Source organism: Fusarium graminearum, chromosome 1 (assembly GCF_000240135.3).
Source record: "Fusarium graminearum PH-1 chromosome 1, whole genome shotgun sequence".
Lineage (NCBI taxonomy): Eukaryota > Fungi > Ascomycota > Sordariomycetes > Hypocreales > Nectriaceae > Fusarium > Fusarium graminearum.
In genome coordinates this window covers 9,768,912-9,795,201 of record NC_026474.1, presented here as the reverse complement: position 1 = coordinate 9,795,201, position 26,290 = coordinate 9,768,912, and the positions used below count along the sequence as shown (strand labels likewise).

Sequence of the window (26,290 nt, the reverse complement as noted above, 5' to 3'; positions counted from 1 at the left end):
TATGTTAATATTGACTGATAGAGTTTTAGACAACCGACTACTAGACTCAGATCACCACGAGCTTCAACCAACACACACGAATCAATGGATACACGTATATATGTATAAAGTAATGCAATATCACGTCAACGTGCTTTTCACCTGCAGTCACTGAATGGAATGATCGGATTCTCTGCTCTGTTTTTGGTTGCCAATTGGATGCTTCCCCACAATCCTACATCGATCTAGGCCTCCTCACCCCTGACAGTCTCCGCTAGAGCTACAGTAACCCCTCCATCTATTCGTTCCCCTCTCGACAACAAAGGGAACAGAACACGAAGCAATGGAAGCTTTAGCCAAGCTCCAGCTCCAGCTCCAGCTCCGGCTCCCAAGCTCCCTTACTTTCTGCATTAGCCCGTAAAAGTAAATGCCCATGTAAAAGCTTGTGAAAGGTACCTAGGTACCTCATGGGCGACCATTGCATTTAGGTTGTAGCTCCACCCATGTGCCTTGCGTGGGACGGACACGTACCTCTCACCTCTCAAGGTGTAGACCTACAATTTATAGTACACATCACAAAACGGACAATCTTCAAGGACTTTCTTCCATTCTTTCAGTCCTCAAACTGAAGGAGCTGCAGGACTTTTCCACCCCTGTTCTCCAGCGCATGGACATTGGGTGCGTGCGCGGTATACTCGTAGCTTTTATCCACATTGAGACCGCAGGGTCAACTCTATGATCCCTCTATCGTCTCATTCGGCAGGCTTAGACATTATCATCTGGATACTCAATGACGTCGACCACTTTATACATTCACCCGAACTATCCGACAAATATCATTCGCTATTGTTGCGCCAAGTCGAGACAAGGCGAGACACGGCGTCGCGCGCACAACCGAAGGCATTTGCTTATTATTACGTGGTTGTCCTAATCCTTAATATCAAACATTTCTTCACCTCCTCTACTATAATCCAAACATCTTTGCTGCCTATCCAACACGGGTAGACCCCTCCTCCGACTCCGACTACCCCAAAACACAACCCATATGATCCCCACGGCCGACCCCATGCTCTCTCTCAACCCTGAGACCTTGCCCCCGTCGACTTTGCACATGCTATCGCTGTCGCCTAAGGCAATGCATAAGATGTCCGCAATATCCAACCCACTTGTCTCTCCAAATGCTATCCCCCCTCGCACCTCGAGCAACGGCGTCCCAACCTCTCTCAGCCCGACTCCTACCAAATCCGTCCTGCGCCCCGTCCCAGAAGGCAACTGGTTGAGCCAGAAGCAGGCTTCTGCAAAGACACACGCTTCAAACCCCGGCTACGGTGTCATGACAGCTCCCAACCCACCTCCCGACCCCGAGCGCTACGCTCACGAGGATCTCGAGTTCACGGCCAAGCGCTCATGGAACGGCGACAAGGAAAGCGTCGTCCGTGGTCCTTACGACTATGTCATTAGCCATCCTGGCAAAGACTTTCGCGCCCAGTTGATCGCCGCCTTTAATGCTTGGCTCGACGTGCCCGCGCCGAGCCTCGAAGTTATCACCCGCGTCGTCGGTATGCTACACGAGTCGTCGCTTCTCATTGACGATGTGCAAGATTCGTCTGAGCTGCGCCGTGGCTTTCCCGTCGCACACAACATCTTTGGTGTCGCCCAGACCATCAACTCGGCCAACTACATCTACTTTGTTGCTTTACAAGAGCTTCACAAGTTGGGCAACCCAGAGCTTATCACCATATTTTCCGACGAGCTTGTCAACCTCCACCGGGGCCAAGGAATGGACTTGTTCTGGCGAGATACCCTCACCTGCCCTACCGAGGAGGACTACCTCGAAATGGTTGGCAACAAAACGGGCGGTCTTTTCCGTCTCGGTATCAAGCTCATGGCAGAAGAGGCCAACGGTCCTACCGACTGCGTGCCCCTCGTCAACTTGATTGGCCTCATCTTCCAAATTCGCGACGACTATATGAACCTGTCGTCCAAAGAGTACAGCCATAATAAGGGAATGTGTGAGGATCTGACCGAGGGCAAGTTCTCGTTCCCTGTCATCCACAGCATTCGCTCCAACCCCACAAATCTCCAGCTCATCAACATTCTCAAACAAAAGACCTCGGACATCCAGGTGAAGCGATATGCCGTTTCGTACATGGAGTCCACCGGCAGCTTCGAGTACACCAGAAAAGTCATCATGGTTCTCATTGAGCGAGCTCGCAAGATGGCCGAGGAGCTTGATGAAGGCCGTGGCAGCACAAAAGGCATCCAAAAGATTCTCGATAAGATGGCCGTTCTCTAAAGTTATGTGACTTGTCTACTCTTTTCTCCTTTTTTCTTTGTCACATTATGGGTACCGGTTTGATGTATTATGAGCGGAGTGCACATAGAATGATCTGGTAGGATCAGAAGATCCCCGATTTTGCCATTACAGCAGAGATCTGTTGAGCATGATACCACTTGGGTTCTGGAGAGATGATCTTGCAACCAGCGTTGGATTTGGTATATAGTCTTTGACCCAGCCAATCGAAAGCGCATCCATTAATTAATACTTAAAAGCTCTTGGTTGGGGTTTGATTCGCGTGAAGTCATGATGGTATATGTTCATTCTCAGCCCCAGTTACACAGCATATCTCATTACTAACCAATCACCAACGCCTTATACGCACAGCCAAATACTATGCTTTAGTATTACAAATGATAGAGATCAGTTCGGCTGCAGCGGAATTGTTTTACGCTTCACCAGTCTGACCCATCGTCGTCGTCTCCAGTTCCCTCTCCTACCATTGCCATCTTCGTTCTCTTCCCAGCTCGGCCTAGGTGTCGCTTTTTGCTTTCCCTTGTCGTTGACAGGAAGATCCACAACGCCAGTACGCTCATCTCGTTCATCCCAGATATCATACACCCAGCGCTCACCTTCTGTCTCAACTTCGACACCTGTAATGATGCGCTCTTCAACCCACTCGCGACTCCAGAGATCCAGAGCCCATTTCTTCTCACTCCACTCCCATGCCTCGGGGGGCATAACATCCTCGAAAAATCGAGAACCTCGAGGTCGCTCACCAGCGATGCGAGGCTGCGAGAGGGGATCGTAGGGAGAAGGGCAGAACAACCAGGGTTCCCACTCGCCACCGCCAGAGGTTGGGCGAAGCAGTTCGAAGATTTCGACTTCGCGCGTTTCAGGGCTCGTATCGAGTATGATATCTGAGCTGGTCCAGTTTTCTAGCCATGATTGTGCCTTAGCCTCTTGTGGTTGCAGATGCTCGCGATGAGCAGCAGTAACGAGGCGGGCAACGTGTGGATGGCCCATACCAACGATAGCCCAACCACCCACGAGAAATATGATCCGCCAAGGGAGAAGGTGAGCTGAAACAGTCATGGCTATGCCGCCAACTGTGAGAAACAGGAAGAGCGTAGAACTCAGCGCCTCATCACTGAAATTCGTTACTGGTACCATTAGAGCGACGACCTGATCGTGCCCCCGACTGAAGTCATCCATGCAATTCTGTAGATCGCGCATGTTTCTGAAGAAATCCTTGCTAAGCTCTTTGACCGGTTTCACCGTTGCCGCAGGTGCCAGAGGTGGCCCTTGGGGTGAATAGCCCACATTTTGCTCACTTGACAGTGTACCTTTTGGCGGCGCAGGGTGCCTTGCCATGAAGGAGGGGATAAACACCCCTAGTAGAAGTATGGCGATGGGTAGCACGAAGATGAGATACGGATCTAAGCAGACAAAGCTGTAGACAGCGAGGAGCGAGAGGGTATGCGATGCTTGTTTCCAGGACAGGATGCGCTCGACTCGCGCCTGGAACTTGAAGACCACACCTATTCGGGCATTGAAACGGCGGAAGTTGAAGGACATGGTGGTGATATTGAAGTTTGGTCTTTCGGTTTGAGTAGCTGTCTGCTCGTCGCCCACAAAGTGGACGTCGTTTTGATCATCATCATTGGTCGGTATAACTTGTTGCAAAAGTCTATCGTTCGGTTAGTCGGAGATTCTGGCATTAGAGTATCTCAGGATGCCCAGCATACTTTTCTACCAAACGATCCTGTATGTTAGCTTTTTGACGGATAGCTGCGAAGCCTCCACGTAGGCCTGTTTTTTGAGGCGGTGTGTCTGAGCCCGAAGGTAAATTTGAAGGAGAGTTCGAGTCGGCACCAGTCGCGGGCGTCTTGTCATCATCGTCACCATGGCCGCGACGCCTGCGAGAGTCCTCGGCAGAGTCAGAGCCTCGCCCTGTGGCGAACATCTCTGCAGTGAAGTCGTCCATGAGGTTATTTCAAACCATAATTCGAACGTACAACATCAGATTGTGGAGGTTTCAGAGGTTTGGTTGGTAACTAGGGATTCCAGATGCCCGTTCCGCGTGGAGGTGTCACGGCACGATCACAGGCATGTGACACTGAGTGACATCACCTTCAGCCAAACAGCTGGGAACAACCCCCAACTTTGGTCCTGTGCTGACTTTTGGAAAGGGAGGGGAAAGGTACACAAAGCTAGTCCGACTCGAGAACGGCTTATTAGATTCATGGGAAATCCTTATTTGCTGAAAGTTAGTGACCCTCCATGTTCATGACAGTATTCAATCTGGTAAAGCGTTGAGCGGCCCGTGACGCATTGAAGTCGTCAAAAGAACACGCAATAACAGCTAATAGATCGTCTCGTTTAGCTTCCAGGTAGCGATGGTCATTTGGCATGACTGGGCTGGGGAAATTATACCACGACCCAAGACGGGAAATATGAGTAATGGCCTTTTATGGCAGTTACTCTGATATTTCCGACTCAAATTACCATGTAACAGTTTTTTTTCATCGTTTCTGTGCCCATGTTTGTTTACCCCACACCAGCCCGGTAGACAAAAACGACCCTCGTTATTTGAGATTCATGCTTATTAGCGTGTTCAGGCATTGTGACAGATTTGAAGATCAAGGGTGCAATATAGTGCACTTCAGTTAATTAATTCCCTAACTTATGTGAAACCCAATTTAGATACCCTACTCATACCCAACGATACTAAGCAATCACCCGACCGATAGGCAGTTCATCTCGTAAAGCATCGTGCATGCTCATTGATTGACTGTCCTGTGACGACGGTAACTCACTCACATATCATTTCCTACGAACCTAGCCAGTCTAGACTATCTCTCCTTCTGCATCAACCAGCTGCGCTCAGCTGCGGGGCGGTCAGGGTTCTGCAGACGGCAAGAAAACACAACAACAAAACGCGACTTGAGATACACGATCACATCCTTGGTGTTTGGCAGGACAACAATGCACAAGGCAAGGTACTGGCAGGAGTATCTATAGGACAGACCAGGTTCATCGGGCTGGAAACAATGCGCTGTTTGAAATAGTTCCAGTGTTGTGCTGTCCTTTCCAGCAAAAAAAAAAAAACCGATGCATTCGTATAGGCTATGGCCCTACCGGCTGGAGATGCCCGAGAAAGGGTAATGGGCCCCCTAGGTCCTTCAAATCCAAGACACGACTCAATCCTTGTATTCACTTTGAAGTGGTTGGTCTGAGCGGGAGGCTTGATGAAGATGACATCGGTCAATTTATCAAAGGGGAGTCTTAAAACTTGGCAGCCTGGTTGCGAAACAGCGTTACATTAGTAGAACTGTCGTTTCGAGACCCAGTTACCAGACCTTATCTCGAGTTGAATATCTCCCATGTCAACATCCGAATACAGCCTATATAACCAAAACCAAACTCAAACTGATAGCTAGTGGCAGTGCCCGTTGATGCGTCAACCGGTTCACGTGTGTATACCACTCGGTACCATGTCGTATGGTTGGTACTATGTAGCATCACGATGCCGTTGTCGTATCCACCGTGTGCAAATCTTCCACCTAGAATCACCGACGGCGCCACTCGCTATCGGCTAGACGTGCTTGGGAGACAGGGTAGTCGTGAACCGAACGAAATGTGATGACGATAAACCACGGCACTGACGGGCAGAGTGTAGCCCAATCTAGGAGTATAATTGCGGCCTTATTAATGCGAAATCGGGCTGGCATTCCACAGAAGAATGCCTCATCTCTCTAAACGGACAAATGGCCATGATTGACGTTCCTTAATATCTGCATCGCGGGCTCGAGGGAGGCTAACAAGGCAAGGGGAATGAATCAATTGCTGTTAAGGTAGGTACCGTGTGTTAGCTTGCATACGGTAAGGATACCTCTTGATGCCGGCAGAAATAGTCCGTGTAGATATGTACCTCGCAGCAGCTAAAATGGCGGTAAAAGACATCAATCCGTCTCTTCACCTTCTGCACGTATGGAAACGCTCACTCTATCCGTACCAGTAGCTAATTCAGGGACCAATCTCCCAACTTCAACATCCAATCATAGCATCTATTTTTCCCGTGTCAAGGTCCACCGCTTAACTGTCCAAGTGTCTGTTAACCTACTAGCCGTGATACAATCCAGGCACTCTTCTTCGTAAGGTCCTGTTCGCCAATATCAGCCTCTCAGGCGTTGTGATTCTCACACTAAATAGGAACATGTCCGCCAAGGTGGCTCCCTAAAGGACACTGGCCAAGGGCCCCCTAGCTTTAGCAGTCATATAAGTCTTTCATCCCCCATGTTGGCCCCTAGCGCCCCTTCCGGACTGCCTGTGACCACCTCTGACAACGAGTGAGGAAAGACCATCCTCTCCATCTTTCCATCTTGTCTTGGGAAAGACCTAGGCCAGGGTAAAAAAAAAAGACAACCAACAACCTTGCCTTACCTAACCTACCTCCACTATTGGAACCCGTCTTAACGACTCCATCTTTTTTATCCATCTCCATCTCGCATCTTACTGTACCATCCCTTTCTTGGGGCGCGCCCACCGCAATCAATCACTCACTCACTCTGGGTCTCATCCTATCGAGTGCATTTTGTTTCGCCCGTCGCCGACCGCTCTCACTCACCCACTGCACTGTTTGCTCTCCTGCATCTCAACACTCTTGTCCGTTCCGGAATGAGGTAGCCGTTCGAATGCGCTCAGCTCCCTGACCGGACTGAGTCTGTGCTAGCGACCGACCCCGTGAAATCCACCTCCGTCGTCGCATTGCCAGCCACCCCTCGACCGGACCCTATGAGCCGTGAGCACAAGGCACCTGCTGGGCCTCGACCAGCCAACTTTTCTCCAACGCGACTGTGAGCATTTTCATCTTTCTTGTTTGTGTTTCTACATTTGACTTGATGGTCCATGCTTGTTATGGTCCATCATCATCCAAACCTTTGTCGCCTTGCATTTCCTTGCACATGGCCAAGCTGACCTTGATCCCTTTGTGACAGGGGCAAAACCACAAACCCTCAGCCTCGACCACCTCTACCCTCGACGAATCCTGGCTTCGCCTCTGACGATCCAATGCTCAGCGCAACTCCTTCCAGTAACCATTCTCTTTTTTCTTCTTTTAGTAGGGATGGGGAACAAAATCAATTAAACGATTCGACTGCGTCTTTCGACTTTTTGCCGTCGGTCAGCTTTGACGATCTGCATAGCAGTATCGAGTCGGCTTCAACAGACTTCAAACTCGCCCAATTCCCGTCCTCCACCGGTGAAGGGGGTAGTCTCGATGCCCACGGAGCAGATGATAGCAGCATGTCTTCTCGTTCTCAAATAGCTCCATCTTCGAATGGTGCTGCCAATCGCCCTGCCGTCCAATCCAGCACTCGACCCGCCCGATCAAGTTCGATCCTGCGCCGACCCAGTAACTCTATCAGGCAGCCTAACAACACCACCGGTGTGTCTGTTCAGACTGAAATTGCAACCGGGCCAGGCACTGCACGCTCTCGCCGACAGAGTCAATATCCTCCTGTATCTGGCACTACCGTGGCCAAGCCTCCCCGGAAATCAATCGGCCCCGGAATCATTGGTGATGGAGATTATGGGTCTCGTCCTGCCCAAAAGAGGCGGCCCAGTCTGTATTCTGAAGGAGCACCTACTGGCTCTGCCAGGGTTTCGATGGATGCCAATCCGTCATGGCTAGAAAATACGACAAGAAACTTTTCCACTTCGAGGGCCACCAAGGCTAAATCAGTGCAGCCGCCACCACGTTCGAATCAAGCAAACTTGGGTTTCGGCAATACCCTTACTCCGGAGCAGAACAGGCATTCAACTCTTGCCCCGCGATCGCCTCGTGTAGGAGGCCGACTGAGCACGCCGTCATCTACCAACAAGAGGGTCTCCATGATGCCCGGTGCCCACCACTCGTCGCACGCGACAGGCCTTGGGGCAAGGACAATTAGTCCTACTGATACAAGACGAATGAAGCGTATGTCCACGATGCCACAATCCGTGAGCCTTGGCCAGGTGTCAACACCTCCGCCGCCGCCGCCAGTGTCGATGAACAACCAGGTAGAGAGGGCCGAATCGAAATCACCTTCGATGATACCAAGGAGGACTTCTGGTACTCCATCATCCTCACGAACTACCCCGGATATGCATCGCAAGTCTTATAACTCTGTCTTGTCAGCCACTTCTTGCTTGAGCATAAATTCTGCAAGGACGTCGACAGGGTCCCTGAATCGTATATCTGCCTCGTCATCTACGTCACGCCTGCCTGCACCAAAACACACTACAGTACACAACCCTATACCAACCGATGATGATGAATATGTGCCTCCTGTCCCTGCTATACCAAAGGCATACGAGTCCCCGAAGGACTCGCCTGCGGATACCTACTTCATGGAAAAGAAGAAGACTGCGCTCAGCAACATGGATGCCATGGGTGCCAATTCGAACCCAACCGGCGTAATATCGATGCCTGTCTTTCCCGAGCCTACAAAGTTGCATAGGAAGCCAAGTGGTCAACGGAGCTATGTACCGATGGTGGCCGCTGAGCCCGACAACAAGGCCACACCCCCTAACAAGCGACATCTGCAGCCACTACGACTACCTCCAATGAATCTCGGACCGTTGAGCACGCCAACAACTAACAAAATTGCAGCCCTGCAAGATCACAATAGTGTGGACAGACATGAAACCCCTCCACCACCGCGACATTTACCGAAGACACCAACTACTCCGATGACAGCTTCCAAGAGCTCTTTCTTTGCCAAGACTCGTCGCGGGGATACTCCTGAGCTCCCATCTCTGAGGAGCAGCAGTTCTGTCCACCATGCCCACTTCACTCCTACACCTCCCGATGTCAGTTCGACCGAGTCCTCGTTGGCTTACAAGGAGCTTGACCACAAGCAAAGCATGTCGCCTTTCTTATCGTCCTCTCTGCCCAAGGGAGGTGCAGATCACGGTTTCTTGAAGCGATCTAAAACGGGTGCTGACTTCACGACATCGGACGCCAGCATCTTCCAAGATCAACCTCACCATAAGCCCGCAGGCCCACGAGCACCGAAAGACGCCGAATCCACCAGCTCCAAGTCCCCACCCCCCGAGCCTACACCAGAAGAACCGCAAACGCCGTCTTCTATGAGCTCTATTCGACGAAAACTTAGCCTCTCCTGGAAGCGTGGAAATTCCAAGAATAACACAACCGCCGCTGGAGATGTTCCTGATAAGACACATGCAAAGCAGCCGGAGGAACCTATGCCGCCTCCTAGGATTCCAATCTCGGCCACCCTTAACAACTTATCCAGTGTCAAACAAGCCAGTCCATCACCGAATATGAAGCAAGGCCCTAGCGGTTATCTCGATACAAGGAGACGTAAGAGTTCGGGCGGCAGTCTGAATGGGCTCATTACACATGACAAGACCAAGAGCGATTCTTGGACTGCGAAAAAGCCCGTCCCTGACCCTTCGACAATGCCTGTTGGCCGAAACACCTCTGTTATGCAAAAGATTCTCCGCCCCAGGAATTCCTCCGGCCTGGCGAAAGGCCCCGACTCGTATTCTGCTGATCTTGATAAGGACGACCAAGCAGCCGAAGAGGAAATGGCCAAGCTGGGTTCTCGACGCAAGGAAACAGATGTTGCTGCCAGGACATTGGACGCCCTCAAAAAGCGGGCGACACCAAAGGAACGAGTCGGTGCTCATGAAGCCATCCGTATTGCCATGCTCAACATTTATGAGCGAGGTGAGATTGTGGATTACACCGACGTTTTCTTCTGCGGAACACAGAATGCACACAAAGTGGTTGGTGATCTTCAATCTGATGCGCCCAACTTTGGCTACGACGATGAGCGTGGAGATTATACCATTGTCCCCGGAGATCACCTTGCATACCGATATGAAATCATTGATGTTCTCGGAAAAGGTAGTTTTGGACAAGTCGTCCGCTGCATTGATCACAAGACGGGTGGACTAGTGGCCATCAAGATCATTAGAAACAAGAAGAGATTTCACCAACAAGCTCTTGTTGAGGTCAACATCTTGCAGAAGCTTCGCGAATGGGTAAGCATGCCCATTTATCAATCCTGTGGCATACTGTATTAACTCGTACTAGGACCCAAAGAACAAACACAGCATGGTCAACTTCACACAAAGCTTCTATTTCCGCGGCCATCTCTGTATCTCCACGGAGCTGTTGGACATGAACCTTTACGAACTAATCAAGGCACACGCGTTCAGAGGTTTCTCCATCAGGATCATTCGGCGGTTTACCAAGCAGATCCTCAGCTCACTCAATCTTCTCAAACAACATAAAGTCATCCATTGTGATCTAAAGCCCGAAAACATTCTCCTCAGACATCCTCTTCACGCAGAGATCAAGGTCATTGACTTTGGCTCCAGCTGTTTTGAAAATGAGAAGGTCTATACATACATTCAGTCCCGGTTCTATCGATCCCCCGAGGTCATTCTTGGCATGACTTATGGCATGCCCATTGATATGTGGAGTGTTGGCTGCATTTTGGCAGAGCTATACACTGGAGTTCCTATCTTCCCGGGAGAAAATGAACAAGAACAACTTGCATGTATCATGGAGGTATTTGGACCTCCTGAAAAGCACCTGATCGAGAAGAGCACCCGAAAGAAGCTCTTCTTCGACTCTATGGGCAAGCCTCGCCTCACGGTATCTTCCAAGGGTCGCAGACGCCGTCCTTCCTCCAAGACTTTGTCGCAAGTACTCAAATGCGACGATGAGGTATTCTTGGACTTTTTGCAACGTTGTTTACGTTGGGATCCAGAAAGACGACTCAAACCTGAGGACGCGATTCGGCACGAGTTTATTACTGGGCGTAAAATGCCTCTTCCTCGTATGCCACCAACCCGCGAATCGTCACCTATGAAGCGACACAACACTATCTCTACTCCACGACCTCTCCCCGACCCCCCAGGCAGTGCCGTCAAGCCTCTAGGATCCTTGCGATCTGGAGCTAGCCCCCACAAACCTGTTTCTGGCCCTGTTCGCAAAGCCTCAGGACAGATGGGACCCGTCAGCTCCATGCCAACTAAACGAACCAGCGCCGGTACGACTGGGCTCGCGCAAGGGGCGAGCGGTTTGCCTCGAGCTGCTGGCAGGACCGTGAGCGGAAAGCAAGATCTGGCCGCTGCTGGTGCAACGGCTGCTATGAGTCGACGATCATAGTTTCTATTTCAGAGAATGGCTTTTCATGACGATTGGAGTTCAGGTTGTGTCGAGCATTTCTTTTTTCCGTTTTCAAACTTGTGTGCCATTGGGTAAAACATACACTGCGCTGCGGCGCAACTTGTGACGACAAAATTTTTCCTTATTACAACAACATGATTGCATCACTACAACTACGGATATGGGGAGGCGCAGAAGGAGGAAGACTCATTTGTGGCATGGTGATTCATCTCATTTGTTTATTTCGAAACTCGTGACCAGATACGCGCAGCGACTGGTGACGTTCACTTTGTAGTTGTCTTGCGATGAGGTTGCGTGGGGGCAAGTTGTGTCACAGAAGACAACGACCAGCGAGCCAAGATAGCTTTGGTATTGGGGATGTGACCTAGCGAAGCGTGTATATCACGAGATTTGACGGCTGTTTCAACTTAACTCGATAGATGTTGTTGTCCGTATCGAATCGGAGGATTATAGAAGTATGGGGGCTGGCAAGTACGGTACGACTCTGCACCAGCGAGCCTTTTAGGCATCCAAACAGCTTTACATACACATAATGGAATATTCGAGACTAGACTCGCCATCCGCTCTTGATTCTTGACTGAGGCCTCCCTTATGACGACGAGAACTAGAAGCTGGAAACTTGAACGACGTCAGATGCTTATATGATCTTCAGAGAGCTGAAGTCTAGATGCTCGAAGGATGGTGCAAATTCGAGAAGCATCGGCGCGAGTACGGATCAGCCTTACGCACTATGATGTCGGACAGATCATGGACCACATCGAGACTCATGATAGTACCAGGGGTCAGACTGAAAGACTTGAAACTCGGCGGCAATGCTATGCTGTGGTAGGGAGTTTCTGTAACGGTTGATACTCTACTAACTGTAAGCGGTGACATCTTTCTTTGGGTGGTGACAGAGGCAGTGGAGAGAGGTTGTGGCTGCATCGATAAACAGCCGCGGCGTGAAACAATTCAGAAGTTCGGATAATGGTGCAGGGAACTAGGTTTCTCGACCCGTAGCTCTGGAGTCCCGGAAAGTGGGAAATATGACAGTCAGAAAGAGCGGGAGACATGGTGATTGGCAAATGCAGCATGTACAGGTCTGCTTATGACAAGATTAGCAACGGGATCTGGCCGAATATGGGACCTTACATCCGTTGTAGTAGGTTCAAACGACTGCATGTGTACCTGGCATGGTTTGGTCTATTGATCCAAGGCTGACTCATGCCTCAGGCGAGTGCCCGGAAAAAGAATAGCAACGGAAGCACGAGGGTGGAGCATCTGGACGCCTTGCAGCCGCCCGCGACAAGTACAGCATGTAATTATTTGGATGTAAGATAGCTTCTGCAATAGCACAGATGAGGATTAGAAGTTGTCATGATATGGCCGGAAAAGCATCATGTAAGTCAAGTCTGTCCGCCGGCGACTCCGGGGAGCAAGCCACGGCGGGAGGCGCAGCTAGTGGGGCATGCAGTGGCGCCCCTCTCCGGGCTCCGATCATTGGGCGCCGCCGCCGGATGAGCAGGGGCACTGACCCGTTCCCCGTCGACGACAGGGATGTTCAATGGGTTCTGTGCAAGGCTGAAGGGTCATTATCATTGTGCAACAGACGTGTGAGGTCATTGAACCCTCCATCATGGTAACGGTATGTTGTCAGTGCTATCATGAGCAATTGTAATTTATGTGAAATTGGTAAAGGTGGGTGAGTAAGTGCAGTAGCACTTGATCACCAGACGAGACGACAAGCTTTCTAACACGTTGATGGCCTGTACAACAATGTCACTCTTTAGGCAGAAAGGGCACAAATGACTGTTGCTGTGAACTGATGAGGGTATCCAACGTTCGTTTGTGCTCTCGCGTGATTTCCCCGAGTATCTGGCATTGACGTTTAACTGGACTTTGACCAGCCAGTCACTGGCTTTTCCTACCTGCATACCGAGTTCAACAGGGGGGTTCTTGATGCCTATTCAGATATGACTCTTGTTTCAAATGTATGGATAACTACTTACTGCCGTATGCATTAGCTCCAGGCTTGGTACGACTTAGCTGATGAATGGCTTTACTATATTTGTTTCCCTGCCGAACTGTCGGCCCATGATACCAACAACAGAAGGAACACCAGATAGACTACAAGCAGGGTCGAAACGTACCTGAGACATGATTCCCAATCAGGGGTAATTGGCTATGTCTGAACCAATTGGATACATGTTGTCATAAGGTGGTGTCTATGGCAAGACATGTGGACGGCAACTGTCTGTCAGTGTGGGGGTACAGTGAGACATTCGATCATATGTCGATAGCACTCGATAACGCAACGAGCAATGTGCAGAAATAAGAATTTCATGCACAGTAGCATTCATTGTACGTGCATTGAAACCGACCTGGTGCAAAACGCTGTGCGACTTTGGAGCATGTGTTATTCCTCTCTTTCAATGTGACACTTTTGGAAGCTTTGAGTATCGAAAAACTCTCAATTTAGAAGGCTTGTCCTTCTTGTGTGAGGCCTCGTCGTCAGCAAATTGATTATCGGAGCTCACGTGAGGCATACACCCTTTTCAGGCAGTCAGGTGTCAGACTTCCTATTTGCAGCGGCGGACAGCTTTGTGCCCCGTTCCAATAAGAAGGTCAAGATATAATGCAAGGAGTAGGAAAAGTCTCGGCAGCTTTCCAGCAGTCTCACCTAGCTAACTAGGTAGGTATGTCAGAATACTGTGTGTAAAACAAAACAAGACATGTTAGACGGAGCATTGAGCATGTGGCCAATGCAAAACCGCATAGTTTACCCCCCTACTTTGGAGGTGCAGACAATGGAGATGGAATTATTTCCCAGTACGGACTGACTATCCTGGTAGGATGCTCGAGAATATTCCAGGGCTGAGGTAGAGCTGCATATCAGTTGCACCGGGACGCCGTGCGACAGGCCTGATTGGTGTGCTGTCGATTTCCACCGTCCCGGTCGTGGACGGAAGTCACAAGAAACCCGGTACAATTGAGCACACAGGCCCATGTGACAGGTTACGGAAAGCAAGATCTCTTTCCAAGAACGAATTTGTTTGGACCTGTCAGTTGGTCCCTTCGGGAGCTTAAATGAGAACAACAAACCGCAAATAAACATGCCAAACCTTGACGTACGGAATAACCAATGTAAATGGCTAGTACTGTACGAACGCATAAAAATACACATGCTGTTGAACAAAAACGGTGAAGGGCGAGCGAACAAGGTGAGAGAGCAAGCATTGCCAAGACTGGGGGTTGATGCAGACACAGCCTTACGATTGGCAGGGGATCCAGTTGCTAAGACTGTCAGCGTGGTGCTGGGGTGTCTGTGGGAGAGGCTTACGAGATGTGGTCCCCGAATTGGTCTGTTTCCAGTACTTTGCAGTTTGTAGGCAGCACTCGGATAGTTGTATATGAGTAGAATGGCCGGTATACCTCGTCTTTGAGAGGTATCTGGGTATGAGTTTAGCATGCCGATAACTCAGTGATGAGCCAGTTCGATTCGCTCTCCTGCTGCAGTCGAAGGATACATGGTTGACATTCTGATGTCACAGAACTCATCATGATGCAGTGATTAATTAATAGATAGCGGGAGAAATAGTCGAGATGATTGATCCCTGTGGTTCTGGGCTCGCTTGCCGGTAGCTTCATGACTCTAAATTCGGGACGTGGCTTGTCCAACTGTAGAGTTGGCTGGGTGTGAAACGGGAAACAAGAAACAAGAAGCCGAATCAGATCCCAGGGGGCAGGTAACCAACCCCTACAGAGTCTTAGCAGATTCAAACTACTCCAGTGCCCTAGCACCGGGACGTTTGGCCGCAGAAAGGCCACCCAAACATTCCCAATCCCTCCATCGTGGTTCACCCACCACCACCATAAGTGCCGAGCGACAAGGGTCAGCGCAGCGCTGATAAACGGTGCTCAACGTGACGTTGAAACATGTCGATACTATGGGATTCTGGTATCGTATCCCAATGTGGTGTTTTTTCTCTTTGACTGAAGGAATATTTAAAGAAATAAGCAAATACCTACTTACTTACCTGGGGCAAGTAAGGCAACCCAGGCATCAGTCCTTGGCTCGTGGCTGGGCTTCTTTCTGTTGTCATGTCACTGATCAGTCAGTCAGTCATTCTGTTTCAAAGTTCCATCGTATTGCGCACGATGGAGAAAAGAAAGGGAGATGAATGAAGATTGTTACTCATTCAAGAACGGCAATGCGAGAAAGAGAAGAGCTCTGCCTGATCTGCCTGCCTGAGTGGAGGCACGTGTGCTGGGTTTCGTTCCTGCAACGCGGCAGGTGTCACGGGCATGAGCCGGGCGAACCATTGCCTTGAATGACTAACTTGCCAAAGTTCCTAATTTTTGACGCTATTTTCATTTTCTCCACGATCCATGCTGTAGGTATCAAGATAATTATGGGTTTCTTTCTACGATGCCTATACTTGCAATGCGATACCCAATTTACAGTACCATCAATGGTAACAACCAAACACGCCTTGTGCGCCCTTCACTGCCTGTTCAAGGGTCTAGAACCTCGATCGTTCGCATGTTCAATTCCTTCTCACCATATCGAATTGACGTCATAAACCTGCCTTCTCGTATTGAAGCTGATCAATGGTGTTTCTCTCTTTCTACCCGTTACGCTACGCTACAACGCCCTCGGCCACGGGAAGAACAAGAACAAGAAGAACAAGTCCCATATTATTTCTTACATGCATATTGACACGACGGTAGTGTACCTAGGCACTCTACAGTGAAATACAGTGGAATCTGATGGATTTCAACTGTCGCTATTGCATCACATCACTTCCGGGCCCTGTAACCCACCCCTTCAGCCCTGCTGCAGGTCAATTCAACCTCCCTGTCTCAGACCAATAGGTGAGATGACTCTTCTCGCCGAGCCTGTCCGTCTCGAACGGGAGCGGAACTGTTTCCTAGGTATGGAAGGACTGAGAATCGGTCGCCGCCTTTTTCTTACATACGATGTCTGTACCTACAGGACTCTCTATTCTTCCTACCCCTGCCACCGGTCCCAATTGGACCCTTGCCCTGTTGGTACTAGGTACAGTGCGGTACGGGTACCCAGGCTCATTGATCCTACACGGTTTGCGCTGCGCCTTGAGAACAAGCCCGTGCGTGTTCTTGCAGTCTCACTCGCAAAAAGATAGTCCATGTTTCCAATGCTGGATCTTTCGGGACAAGCAACACCCGATACCACAAAATAAACCAGGGCACAGGGGAACTGACACACAAAGTCCTAAAGAGCCATAGCCTCCGAGACAAGAAAGCCCCCAATCTCAAAGATCCATCCGACCCCCTCCACCCCCCTCGGCCCAAGGCATCTTTCGTGCTTGTGGGTCTGCACTAGGTATTCCATGCCTGCAATAGACGCGCCTCAGCCTTTGTCACCTGTTAAGACAGTCAGACTCAACTTGCGGCTATCGCTCTCACGCACTCTGACTGGCGTCTCTGGCGTCACTGGTGCCTTGCCGCACATCCTGCTGGTGTTTTGTGAGGGAGTGCTTCGTTCGAGTAGTCCTCCATATCGGGGAGTGTCGCTATGAGCTTCGACGCTCTCCTCCAGGCTACAAGCAGGCCTATAAGGCTGCGATGCCTCTCTTGAAGCTAATGTTTTTATTCTCACTTCCTATCTCTTTATTCACAACATTCATAAAGCAAACACTTCTCCATTGATATCGACCACCTCGTTTACAAACTTCATCCTTCTTGCGCTTCACTATCTGCCTTCGTTACGACCAACGGCCTGCCCATCTCGACGAACCTGTAAATTGGTTGGTCCAAACACTTTTAGACACCTTCAACTGAGCCATCTACAACCTTTTTACATCCTTGCATCAACACCTGGCCAACAACTTCCGGCCCAACACTGCAACCATGTGTTATCAACTCGTCGAACTGTATTCCGGCTGCAAATGCCCCTACTACACACACGCTATCGACCGCTGCGCATCATATGGCCGACCCGGTCATTCTATTCAGCAGCGAACGATACTCGTCGGATACCTCTGCTCAGCACACGCAGGTCATGGCGCCCAGTACGCATCACCGTACAGCTACTCCGACAGTGGCTACCACAGTAGCCACTCAAGCTCAAGGAGCTATCGATGAACAATTGTGTCTACAACAATGGGTTCTCACTCTCCCCAACTGGTTCTGTTCAGTTTCAACGATTGGGTCGCATACCTCATCTCGTTCAACCCATCGCAGCTCTCATCTTTATTGGCAGGGCATTTTCGTTGCATCTATGGTGTTCATTAGCCTTGCTTTATCGATCATTCCATTACGATGATCCCAAGAACGGCGCTGAAGACTTTGGAATGAGACATGATTCTTCCTCACGGCCTTTTCCCTGAATGTCTCAAACGTTCGTCATTTGCTCGTCGGATCGGGCATTCGTCGACAGCCAGAAAAGAACAAAAAAACTCATCTCACATTTTTGATGGCGTCTAATTCTTCTCTTTTTTCATAGCGGGGGGTTTATTCTGGTACCACTTCATTTTTGCTTGGCTGGGAATCAGTCGGGATATACAACATTGGGTTACATTTCTGGAACAGCATTTGCTGAGAGCCTCACGGCATTTTTAGATGGGGATTGTTTTATTCTTGGCATGGAAAAGCAGTGGCATTACAGGTAACGGCCCTCTCTACTCTTGGACTGCGATTTTCTTTCTTTGTTTCTCTTTTTTCCTTCTGGTTCTTTCAACCACCTTTGTCAACTTTCTCTTCTTTTTGGACGTCCTTTTTGATAAAGGACGGGCCACTCTAGGGTCTCTGGGATTTTTACGGCCTTTTGCATTTGAAATAGCGGGCCTGTATGAACTTAGCGTTTGATATAAACAACGAATGGCTGGCCATTTTCCTGTCTTGTTTTAGAAAGAGCACGATGCTGATCAACGTCTTTCTTCTATCACAATACATCGACTGTAGCAGTCACAACTGTTGTGTGCCTGGGGACTGGACTCCCAATCATACGGCAGACAACACAATTAGAAACGCAGAGCGTTTATCATGATATAGCAAATAGAAACATCACTCTTCTCATTTTCTCCAATTTACCTCCCTATGCTCATCTCTCTATGGCTTCGTGATAATATCTAGCAGAACTGATCAAGTCCGATGTCGTTACAATCATATTCACGGTCCTGTATACAGGGGACTCTCAAGTGGGTACCTATTAAAAGGCCCAGGCCGAAACTAACACATGCCGAAGAAACTTTTCTTTCTTCCTAAGGGTTTGAGCAATTGTGAAACATTGAGTCTTTGGACAGCTTTCATTGTTGAAACAATCGCAAGGAGGCCTCGTTAAACAAGCGAATCCGATTATAGCAGCCACAAGGCAGACAAGTCTAAAAACACTTACAAGATGGAACTAGTCTCGTTTACAGCCTTGCAGTAGCAATGACCAGCTTCGGCATTGTCTAAGCCAATGACTAGGCGAGATAGCGTCAATGACCTATTATTAGGCTGTGCATCCTAGCAAATTACCAGATCGAGCCAGGCGAAGGAGATGGGTGTGCTGGGCGTAAGAAAGGCCAATCATATCATATGGTGTGAAACCTTGCTGAAGAGGGTTTCGGTTGTTTTAGTTAGGATACTTTTTGGCGCAGCTGACTAGGATGGCTGAAAACTGCTATGATTAGTGGACGGTGCGCGATTACACGCACTGGCGCGCTGCAAGGAACTATTCAAGGGTGTGAGATGATCCGTCGAACTGGACCGTTAGGAAAATCGAGGGTGTTAATTTAGTCTGAATTTTGGATGGCATGCGGTGTAAGATTGTGCAACAACAGCAAGAGTCAAATCGTATAATCAGAATAGGACTTCGTAATATGAATGCTATAATAATATCATTCTATAGGTAGGTAGTCTGCGAGAGAGTTGTTCGTTATCCAAGTCCTCGGATGTAACAATCCAAGAACTGCAACCTTACAACGTTTGACAGGATATGCAGCGTCCAAGGAGAACTCGAGTTCACAACTACAATTGGTCGATTCAACATCAGCTCACCCCTCTAAGTTCACCAAGCTGACATAGGGGAACCGTTGCCTGAAGCTTGCGTCGGGCGATTTGAGAAACTGATTCGCCCGAGCAGCTGAGGTGAGCCCGCCAAAAGACCTAGCTATGTAACGGCATTTTGGTCGATGTTACAGTGATGTGATGCGGCACTCTGAATTTCAAGAAATCGACCCAGTGTCCGATGGGTGCCGTGCTGACAGGATGCTGTGGATTATCTAGGAGTAGTAGGTAGGGAGGCATGTAGGTTGGGCAGTGGCGAGCTCTCTCCAGGAATTAGGGTCGACGATCCCTGCAGATGCCGTGTCGGACAGTTTGTATGCAGGGGTATAACGTGTAGTGGAGAGCTCAAGGCGTTCTTGGTCCAAGAACTGACAGGGATATCTCGTCTATGTCAGGAGTAGCGAGCGCGGCTGCGCTTATGTGGGTAAGGGTCTAGGATGCGAATAAGCGACGTATAGCATTTCGACCGTTCAAGTGATGAACCTGGGATCTATGTTTCATGATTGTGAAATGGCGGTGATCAATGTTACGCTATTAAGTTCATCATTTTCTACGAGTCAGGTTCCACTATAAGCGAAATTCCTACATCGTCATGTCGATCATAAGGGGATCAAAATATTACTCCTTAGACAGAGCTGCTCGCTCCTGCTCGGTGAGTTACGCTCGTGCCTTCCATGTAAGGAGAAATTTGAGTGAGCAAGTGCGATGAGGTTATTCGGGGAAAATTGAAACTGCATCAGGGAAAGCATATGCTTCCTACCAACTGCCATCTAGAGAACCAACAACACCCACTGAGGACGTTATCGCAACAATCGTATTCCGTAACCCTTCATCGCCATCACCAAACTCTTCACCGAGTTTCTCTCTCCCCCTCTTCTCGCCTCGCCTGTATCCTACCTAGCATTCACCTCTTTTACTGGAATAAACAATATTGATACTGTTTCTCGTGCACCTACTGTTAAGAACACCCTCATGACCGATGCTCGTTTGCCTCGATCTATCAATTCATCAACCCAGGCCATTCAAGCTTTAGCCAAAACTACTTCTACTGATCAGTCTCCTTCACCGCAGCCCTTGTCGACACAAGGCCTCCAGGACGGCGGGTCTCGTTCATCATCGACAGGTAGCGTCGCTTCTGTTACTCGCAAATCGCCGTCATTCCCTTCATCTGAGCAAGATATTCAAGACTCTGTAATGTTTTCCACAATTATTGACCACACTCGTGGCCTTCTCCCTCGAAGGGAGTCTCAAGTACAAGCTGTTGGCGTCGGCGATTTTGATCACACGCCTCCTGCCAGTGGGCGTCCATCCGTGGACATCCCAAGAAAGAAGCATGAGGGAGAAGGCATTAGATCTCAACAACTACTTCATAAAACATCCCAGATCGACAGCCCTCTTTCTACTAAAGATCAACCTACTTCAATGGTCTCGAAACCTCTCTTGAGTACGTCGAGGACAACATCGGTCGAGGTGAACAGTCCCTTGCCTGGTCTTACATACCACAAATCCTCTGTATCGCAAGGCGGAACTGCCACGGATAGTACGCATACAGGGTTACGCGATGAGACACGGATCCAGCAATCGCTGAGTCAAACCTCACTTGACTTAAGCAATGTCAACTCCGACAAGGACTAGAAGTCTGGCACTCTTCAGGCGAAAGACTTGAACCGAGAGGAACGAGAACAACCAATCCCTCTTGCGGACACTCAGGGCCATGTTGACGGGCTCCCATCTTGGAACTTTCGACCCATTCTTTCTCAGCATTCTCCTAAAGATGATGCGACTCAACAGTGGAGTAGATCTAGTTCGTTGAATTACTTCTCTGACCATGCCAAAGATCCATCTTGCCCAAATCTCAACACTGATCTGGCCCCCGTAAGCCCTGGCAGCCAGGAGGGGGAACCAAGCCCATGCAATGATACCCAATCACCCAGTGCTGGGATTCCAGAAGTCCAGCTGATCAAACTGCACGATCGCCACGATAATCTCCACGACTCGAATGCGCAACTATCCACACCGGCTGGATCCGGCGAACCGTTGATCGCATATGCGCAACCATCAGGTCGAAGCCAATCTTTTGGGTCAATCATGGATTACTTGTGGAAAAGCCAATGGCTGAAACGTTTGTCAGGGTTAAGCGGATCGCTCGATCCCATGCTTAAAGAAATATCACTTCGAACGAAGTCGATTAGAGCTGATGATAGACGTCCATCAGAACCTGTACTGCCGAGCAACCAAGTTCCGCATAGACTATCCTCTTGGTCTCCCTTGCCTGGCGAACCGGATCATCACGTTGACGGCCTATTGTTTAAACACACTTTCAGTAATCTCGAAAGGCTTGTTGACGAGGCCCTCTCGCTTACATTAGAGGTAGCCGACCATTCGGAGACTGCGAGCCACGACAACCAAAATTCTCTTCCTGAAGCAGGGGATCTAGATTCGGTTACTAAGCCAAACACATCGCCTAAAGCCCAAGAAGAAAACGAAGTGGTTACAGAAGGTGAAAGCCGTCAAAACCACCATGGGAAGCCACAATATAGACGTGCTGCCACTTACACCACCGTACCAATACGTCCACGCTTAGCTGATATTGTCGAGAGTTATTCGGGAACGTATCAGGAGCTTCGAACGAGAACTCACATCGACCGCACACGCCAGGGAAGCTTCTCGAGACAAATACCACATGGTGTCTTCTCACGGTCGCCCAGTCATGCAACAAAGGTGGAGCCCAAACGCAAGTCTGTCACACTGGAGGATCTCCTGAGCACCGTTACTTCTCTCAAGACGGATGGTCATAGCAAGGGCACTGAAGCCAAGATCCAAAAGTGTGCTTCATCTATTAGCCTCCCGTCGGCCATTGGAAGTGGAACTGGACGAGATGCCTTGCAGGAGAATGACATCGCTGGTAGGAGGCTGCACTACGAACATGGGATTAACCTACGAAAGAGATCACACGTCAGTCTACGTGATACGCGTGGATTTAATCTTCCAAAGTCCCACGTAAGGCATCCAATTGCGAGAGACTGGTCACCAGTTCGGAAGCGTTTTGTTGCTTCTGTCGCTTGCTTGAGTACAGCCCTAATTGGAGTACTCCTTGGAATATACACGGGCCTGGTTCCTTCAATTCAGTACTACATCGTGGATCAGTCGCACGTTGCTATCCATGGCAACACCGGTTGTTTCCTGGCTCTCGCTTTGCCCTCGTTCTTTCTTTGGCCGTTGCCGCTACTTCACGGTCGGAAACCATATATCATGTCAAGCCTCATCATTGCAATGCCATTGCTTTTCCCCCAAGCGATCGCTGTCAGTAATCAAAGATTGACAAACACCACCTACTGGCGAGCCATGCTTCTGACTTGTCGTACGCTGATGGGTGGCTCACTAGGATTTGCCAGCATGAATTTTCACTCAGTTCTAACAGACCTGTTTGGTGCATCTCTGATGTGCAGACACCCTCATCAAGAGGTTATTGACCAGTTTGACGCAAGGAGGCACGGGGGAGGTATGGGTATCTGGCTTGGAATCTGGACCTGGTGCTGGATTGGATCCCTCGGTGTTGGTTTTCTCATCGGTGCCGCCATTATTGACAGACATCCCCCGGCCTGGGGGTTTTATGTCAGTATCATATTGATTGCAGTAGTGTTGATACTCAATGTGGTATGCCCCGAAGTACGAAGGTCTGCATTCCGACGATCTATTGCAGAGGTACGAACTGGGGGGGACATTTCGCGACGTTTAGCCCGAGGAGAAGTCATGATGCATCGAGTCAAGACAGGTCCCAAGTGGTGGGGTCAAGAAGCATATCATGGGGTTCGCTTATCCCTGGAGATGCTTGAACAACCTGGTTTTGCCGTTATGGCGATTTATGTCTCATGGATATATGCTCAGATCGTCCTTGTCATCATCCTGATGGGCTCGCTTGTCTCTCGCTTCTACCGCCTACGATCACCATATGTCGGTCTCCACGTTGCTGCAGTGGCTGTCGGCGCTCTGCTTGCAATCCCTTTTCAAAAGGCCAGTATCTTCTCGAGATCTCGCCGTCGAGAAGGCAAGTCCAATCGAGAGACTATAGGCAAAAAGGTCGCATGGTCATCGCATCTCATTCGACGGGCCATCTTCACGATATCCTTGCCCATCGGAGCTGCCTGTTATGCCGTCGTCTCTTCTGGGCCACCGATCAGTTCTATCGTTCCAGCTTTCTTTGCTCTGTGCATGGGCTTTTTGTCGTGTCTTGCAATTTCTGAATGCAATGGCCTCATCATGGAAACGTTCGATACTTCAGACCTATCTCCTGGCATGGTTGGTCTCCACCGTGATCCATCGGGTCAAGACCATCGAAGGACCAACTACTCGTCCTTTCCAAGAGTTACAGCAGGTTTCGCTGTAATACACTCCCTTTCATATATCCTGGCAGCAGGCGCAACTGCTCTGGGCGGCCATGTGACCCGAAAGCTTGGGCAGCAAGTCGCAACATGCGTTGTTGCGGGCATACTCTTCTTGTTGACAGTCTTATTACTTCTCGTACTCATAAGGTTCAAGAATGTACTCATCATACCTCGATCAAAGTCCGAGGAGATGGAAAAACTGACCCAAGCTCGACGCCAATCTTCCCAACGCCGGGCTACTATGCCCAACGACATACGCGCTTTGATGGAAGAAGATCGCGCTTGGCGGCCTGCGATGACGGGCAACCCAATGGGCAAAAATCGTCGAATGAATGTGCTTGAAATGGGGAACTTGACACGATGGGAGGACATTCGAAGGAGAAACAGGCTCATAGATTCAGGTGTACATATCAACCGCGAAACACTAGATCATGGGCTAGAGTCTTTGGGCGTTGCTCTAGAAACCCACGTTGACAATATGCGACAGAATGCCCAGGGATTTTTCAGGCGAGGAAGCTTGAGAAGACATGGAAGCCGCCGCCTGCGACGCAGCAACCAAAGCAGAAGCAGTGAGCAAACTTTCCATGACCTAGAGTTGGATACGTTTGAGCCTGTCGGAACACAGGGCGAGTCATCCCAGCAGCCACGACAGTTTGCTGAGAGGGATTGTGTGATGGGTCAGGCAATCAAGGAGGAGGACAAAGGCGAGAATCAAGCTGGGGCAAGCAACTCTCGCAAGGATGTTTGAGACAAATTGAGAGCATAGAAGTTGGTGAAAGATAACCTTGTAAAATTAGAATGCACGTCTAGTAGTGTAGTGTATACAAGTATGTCTGCCCTAATAACCTGTGTGCAGTCTTATTGCTTTTTTTTCCCCAATCTATGGCTAATGCTCATTATATCTCCAAAAATTGCAATACTATTATACAAGAGGGAATTGATTTTATATTCATAAGATAAAGGAAATAGTGAGTCATGTGTTGGTACATGCGAAAGGTCCTTTTCTCACTGCACATTCAGAACCAGGTCGTCTCCTCGTCGTGTAGGGGTCAATGTTGGCTGCCAGTGAGGTGACATGGGATAGCTTGGGGGTGTGCTATTTTGAACATCACGATTCCACTTTGATTTGCTAGCGGGATCGGTGCCAATAGTCATGTCAGCAGCGCGATCGGAACCGACACGCTTGGAAAGGAGTGAATCTTGGCTCCCAGATTGAGCAAGTGGCGTGGTCATAGGTTGAGGAGGACGATAGTTTTGATACTGCGAGGGATGTATTTGAGTCTGTTGCGGTGTAGAGTATGGTTGAAACGATTGGTAACCTCCCTGACTTTGAGGTTGGGGCTGCTGATTCTGTCGTGCTTGGAATGATTGGTACATATGAGGTTGCTGTTGGTAGATGTTTGAATGCGGTGGGCGCTGGTAGGGTTGTAATGGGGGCTGCTGTTGAAAAGATTGGTACGATTGAGGATTGCGCTGTGCTGGATGCCACACGTTATGCTGCTGCTGAGGTTGATGGCGTTGTTGTTGGTGGTGAGAGTGAAGACGCTGGATAGGTTGCCAAGCTGCCTGTTGCTCACGGGGAGACGGTTGGAAAGAGGGAGGCCTTTGATACGGTCGGTAGTTTTGGGTTTGAGATCCCGAAGCAGACCGACGATGTTGCTGTGACGGTTGACGGCCTTGGAGAGGTTGAGGATATGGCGGGTTAAAGTAAAAGGGGGAAGCCCGAATCTCTTCTGGCTTGACAGCGGGTGGATCTGCGATATTGTCCTCTGGCTCAGGAGACGGTTCAACAATGCGCATTGTTGGAGAAGTTGTCTCGAGTCCTGAGTTCGGGATAGTTTGAGTATTCTGAGGTCCTGGCTGCTGTCGTGCTGCGTTGTATGCAGAAGGAGGCTGCATCATGCCCAATGTTGGACTTGGCTGGCCAGGAGGACTGTAGAATATTTGTCGCGAGGGAGGAGCCAATCTCGCATTCACAGTATCACCTGGGTTGCCCATCTGGCTTGCCCGTCGAGGGTCTCGCGGCGGTATTTGAGGTTGTTGCTGCTGCTGTTGACGAACACGCACGGACTGAGGGGACTCTGCAACAGGAGAGAGACTGACTTGTTGTTCAAGTGTCATAGAAGGGATGCTCATGGAAGACTCGGTCGACGTGGTAATGGTCGTGGCACTGCTGCTGTTGGAGTCTTCGCGCGGGCGAGTCAATGGCCTGGTAATTGAGCGGCGGGAAGAAGCACTACGTCGCGGGTGAGATTGTGATGAGAAGAAAGGTGAAGGATACTGTGGGCGCGGTCCGTACGGTTTGTTTTGAGCACTCGCAGGAACAATCTCTGCTGGAGGAGCAAGTGTTCGGACGGCACTGGTTTGTCCTATGTTGCCAAGAGAGCTGTTGTCATCAAATGACAGTGGCTTTGAGGGGCCTCC

General features: G+C 49.7%; 6 protein-coding genes across 6 annotated transcripts in view; 4 read left to right on the top strand and 2 right to left on the bottom strand.

Annotated features, from left to right (window-relative positions):
* Nucleotides 1-322: 322 nt before the first annotated feature.
* Nucleotides 323-2,522, top strand: FGSG_10097 (geranylgeranyl pyrophosphate synthetase; the record flags this gene model as incomplete). The annotated part of the gene is made up of 3 exons (XM_011320731.1): nucleotides 323-396; nucleotides 547-657; nucleotides 985-2,522. The coding sequence occupies 3 exons, from the start codon at nucleotides 323-325 to the stop codon at nucleotides 2,273-2,275; spliced, it is 1,476 nt and encodes a 491-aa protein (XP_011319033.1). The 3' UTR covers nucleotides 2,276-2,522.
* Nucleotides 2,523-2,558: 36 nt separating this feature from the next.
* Nucleotides 2,559-4,257, bottom strand: FGSG_10096 (uncharacterized protein). Its single transcript, XM_011320730.1, has 2 exons — nucleotides 4,006-4,257; nucleotides 2,559-3,947 (listed from the first exon to the last, which is right to left on the bottom strand). Exons 1-2 carry the CDS (start codon nucleotides 4,242-4,244, stop codon nucleotides 2,681-2,683), a joined length of 1,506 nt encoding a protein of 501 aa, XP_011319032.1. The 5' UTR covers nucleotides 4,245-4,257; the 3' UTR covers nucleotides 2,559-2,680.
* Nucleotides 4,258-7,054: 2,797 nt separating this feature from the next.
* FGSG_10095 (uncharacterized protein) lies at nucleotides 7,055-11,447 on the top strand (the record flags this gene model as incomplete). Its single annotated transcript, XM_011320729.1, has 3 exons — nucleotides 7,055-7,116; nucleotides 7,258-10,312; nucleotides 10,365-11,447. The coding sequence occupies 3 exons, from the start codon at nucleotides 7,055-7,057 to the stop codon at nucleotides 11,445-11,447; spliced, it is 4,200 nt and encodes a 1,399-aa protein (XP_011319031.1).
* A 5,971-nt stretch (nucleotides 11,448-17,418) lies between these two features.
* FGSG_13703 (uncharacterized protein) lies at nucleotides 17,419-17,754 on the top strand (the record flags this gene model as incomplete). Its single annotated transcript, XM_011320728.1, has 1 exon — nucleotides 17,419-17,754. The coding sequence occupies one exon, from the start codon at nucleotides 17,419-17,421 to the stop codon at nucleotides 17,752-17,754; it is 336 nt and encodes a 111-aa protein (XP_011319030.1).
* Nucleotides 17,755-20,453: 2,699 nt separating this feature from the next.
* FGSG_10094 (uncharacterized protein) lies at nucleotides 20,454-24,614 on the top strand (the record flags this gene model as incomplete). The annotated part of the gene is made up of 2 exons (XM_011320727.1): nucleotides 20,454-20,925; nucleotides 21,142-24,614. 2 exons carry the CDS (start codon nucleotides 20,454-20,456, stop codon nucleotides 24,612-24,614), a joined length of 3,945 nt encoding a protein of 1,314 aa, XP_011319029.1.
* A 257-nt stretch (nucleotides 24,615-24,871) lies between these two features.
* FGSG_13702 (uncharacterized protein) overlaps nucleotides 24,872-26,290 on the bottom strand; it is a gene marked incomplete at both ends in the record, with an annotated part of 2,765 nt that continues 1,346 nt past the window's right edge. Inside the window, one exon of the mRNA XM_011320726.1 lies at nucleotides 24,872-26,252. Within this exon, the coding sequence (XP_011319028.1) occupies nucleotides 24,872-26,252 (1,381 nt within the window). The remainder of the gene's footprint in view (nucleotides 26,253-26,290) is intronic.

Excerpts from the sequence above, each read along its gene's own strand:
- FGSG_10096 (XM_011320730.1), bottom strand. The coding sequence starts at position 4,244 with ATGGACGACTTCACTGCAGAGATGTTCGCCACAGGGCGAGGCTCTGAC. Across the intron at positions 3,948-4,005 it reads CAGGATCGTTTGGTAGAAAA|ACTTTTGCAACAAGTTATAC; the intron begins GTATGCTGGGCA and ends ACCGAACGATAG.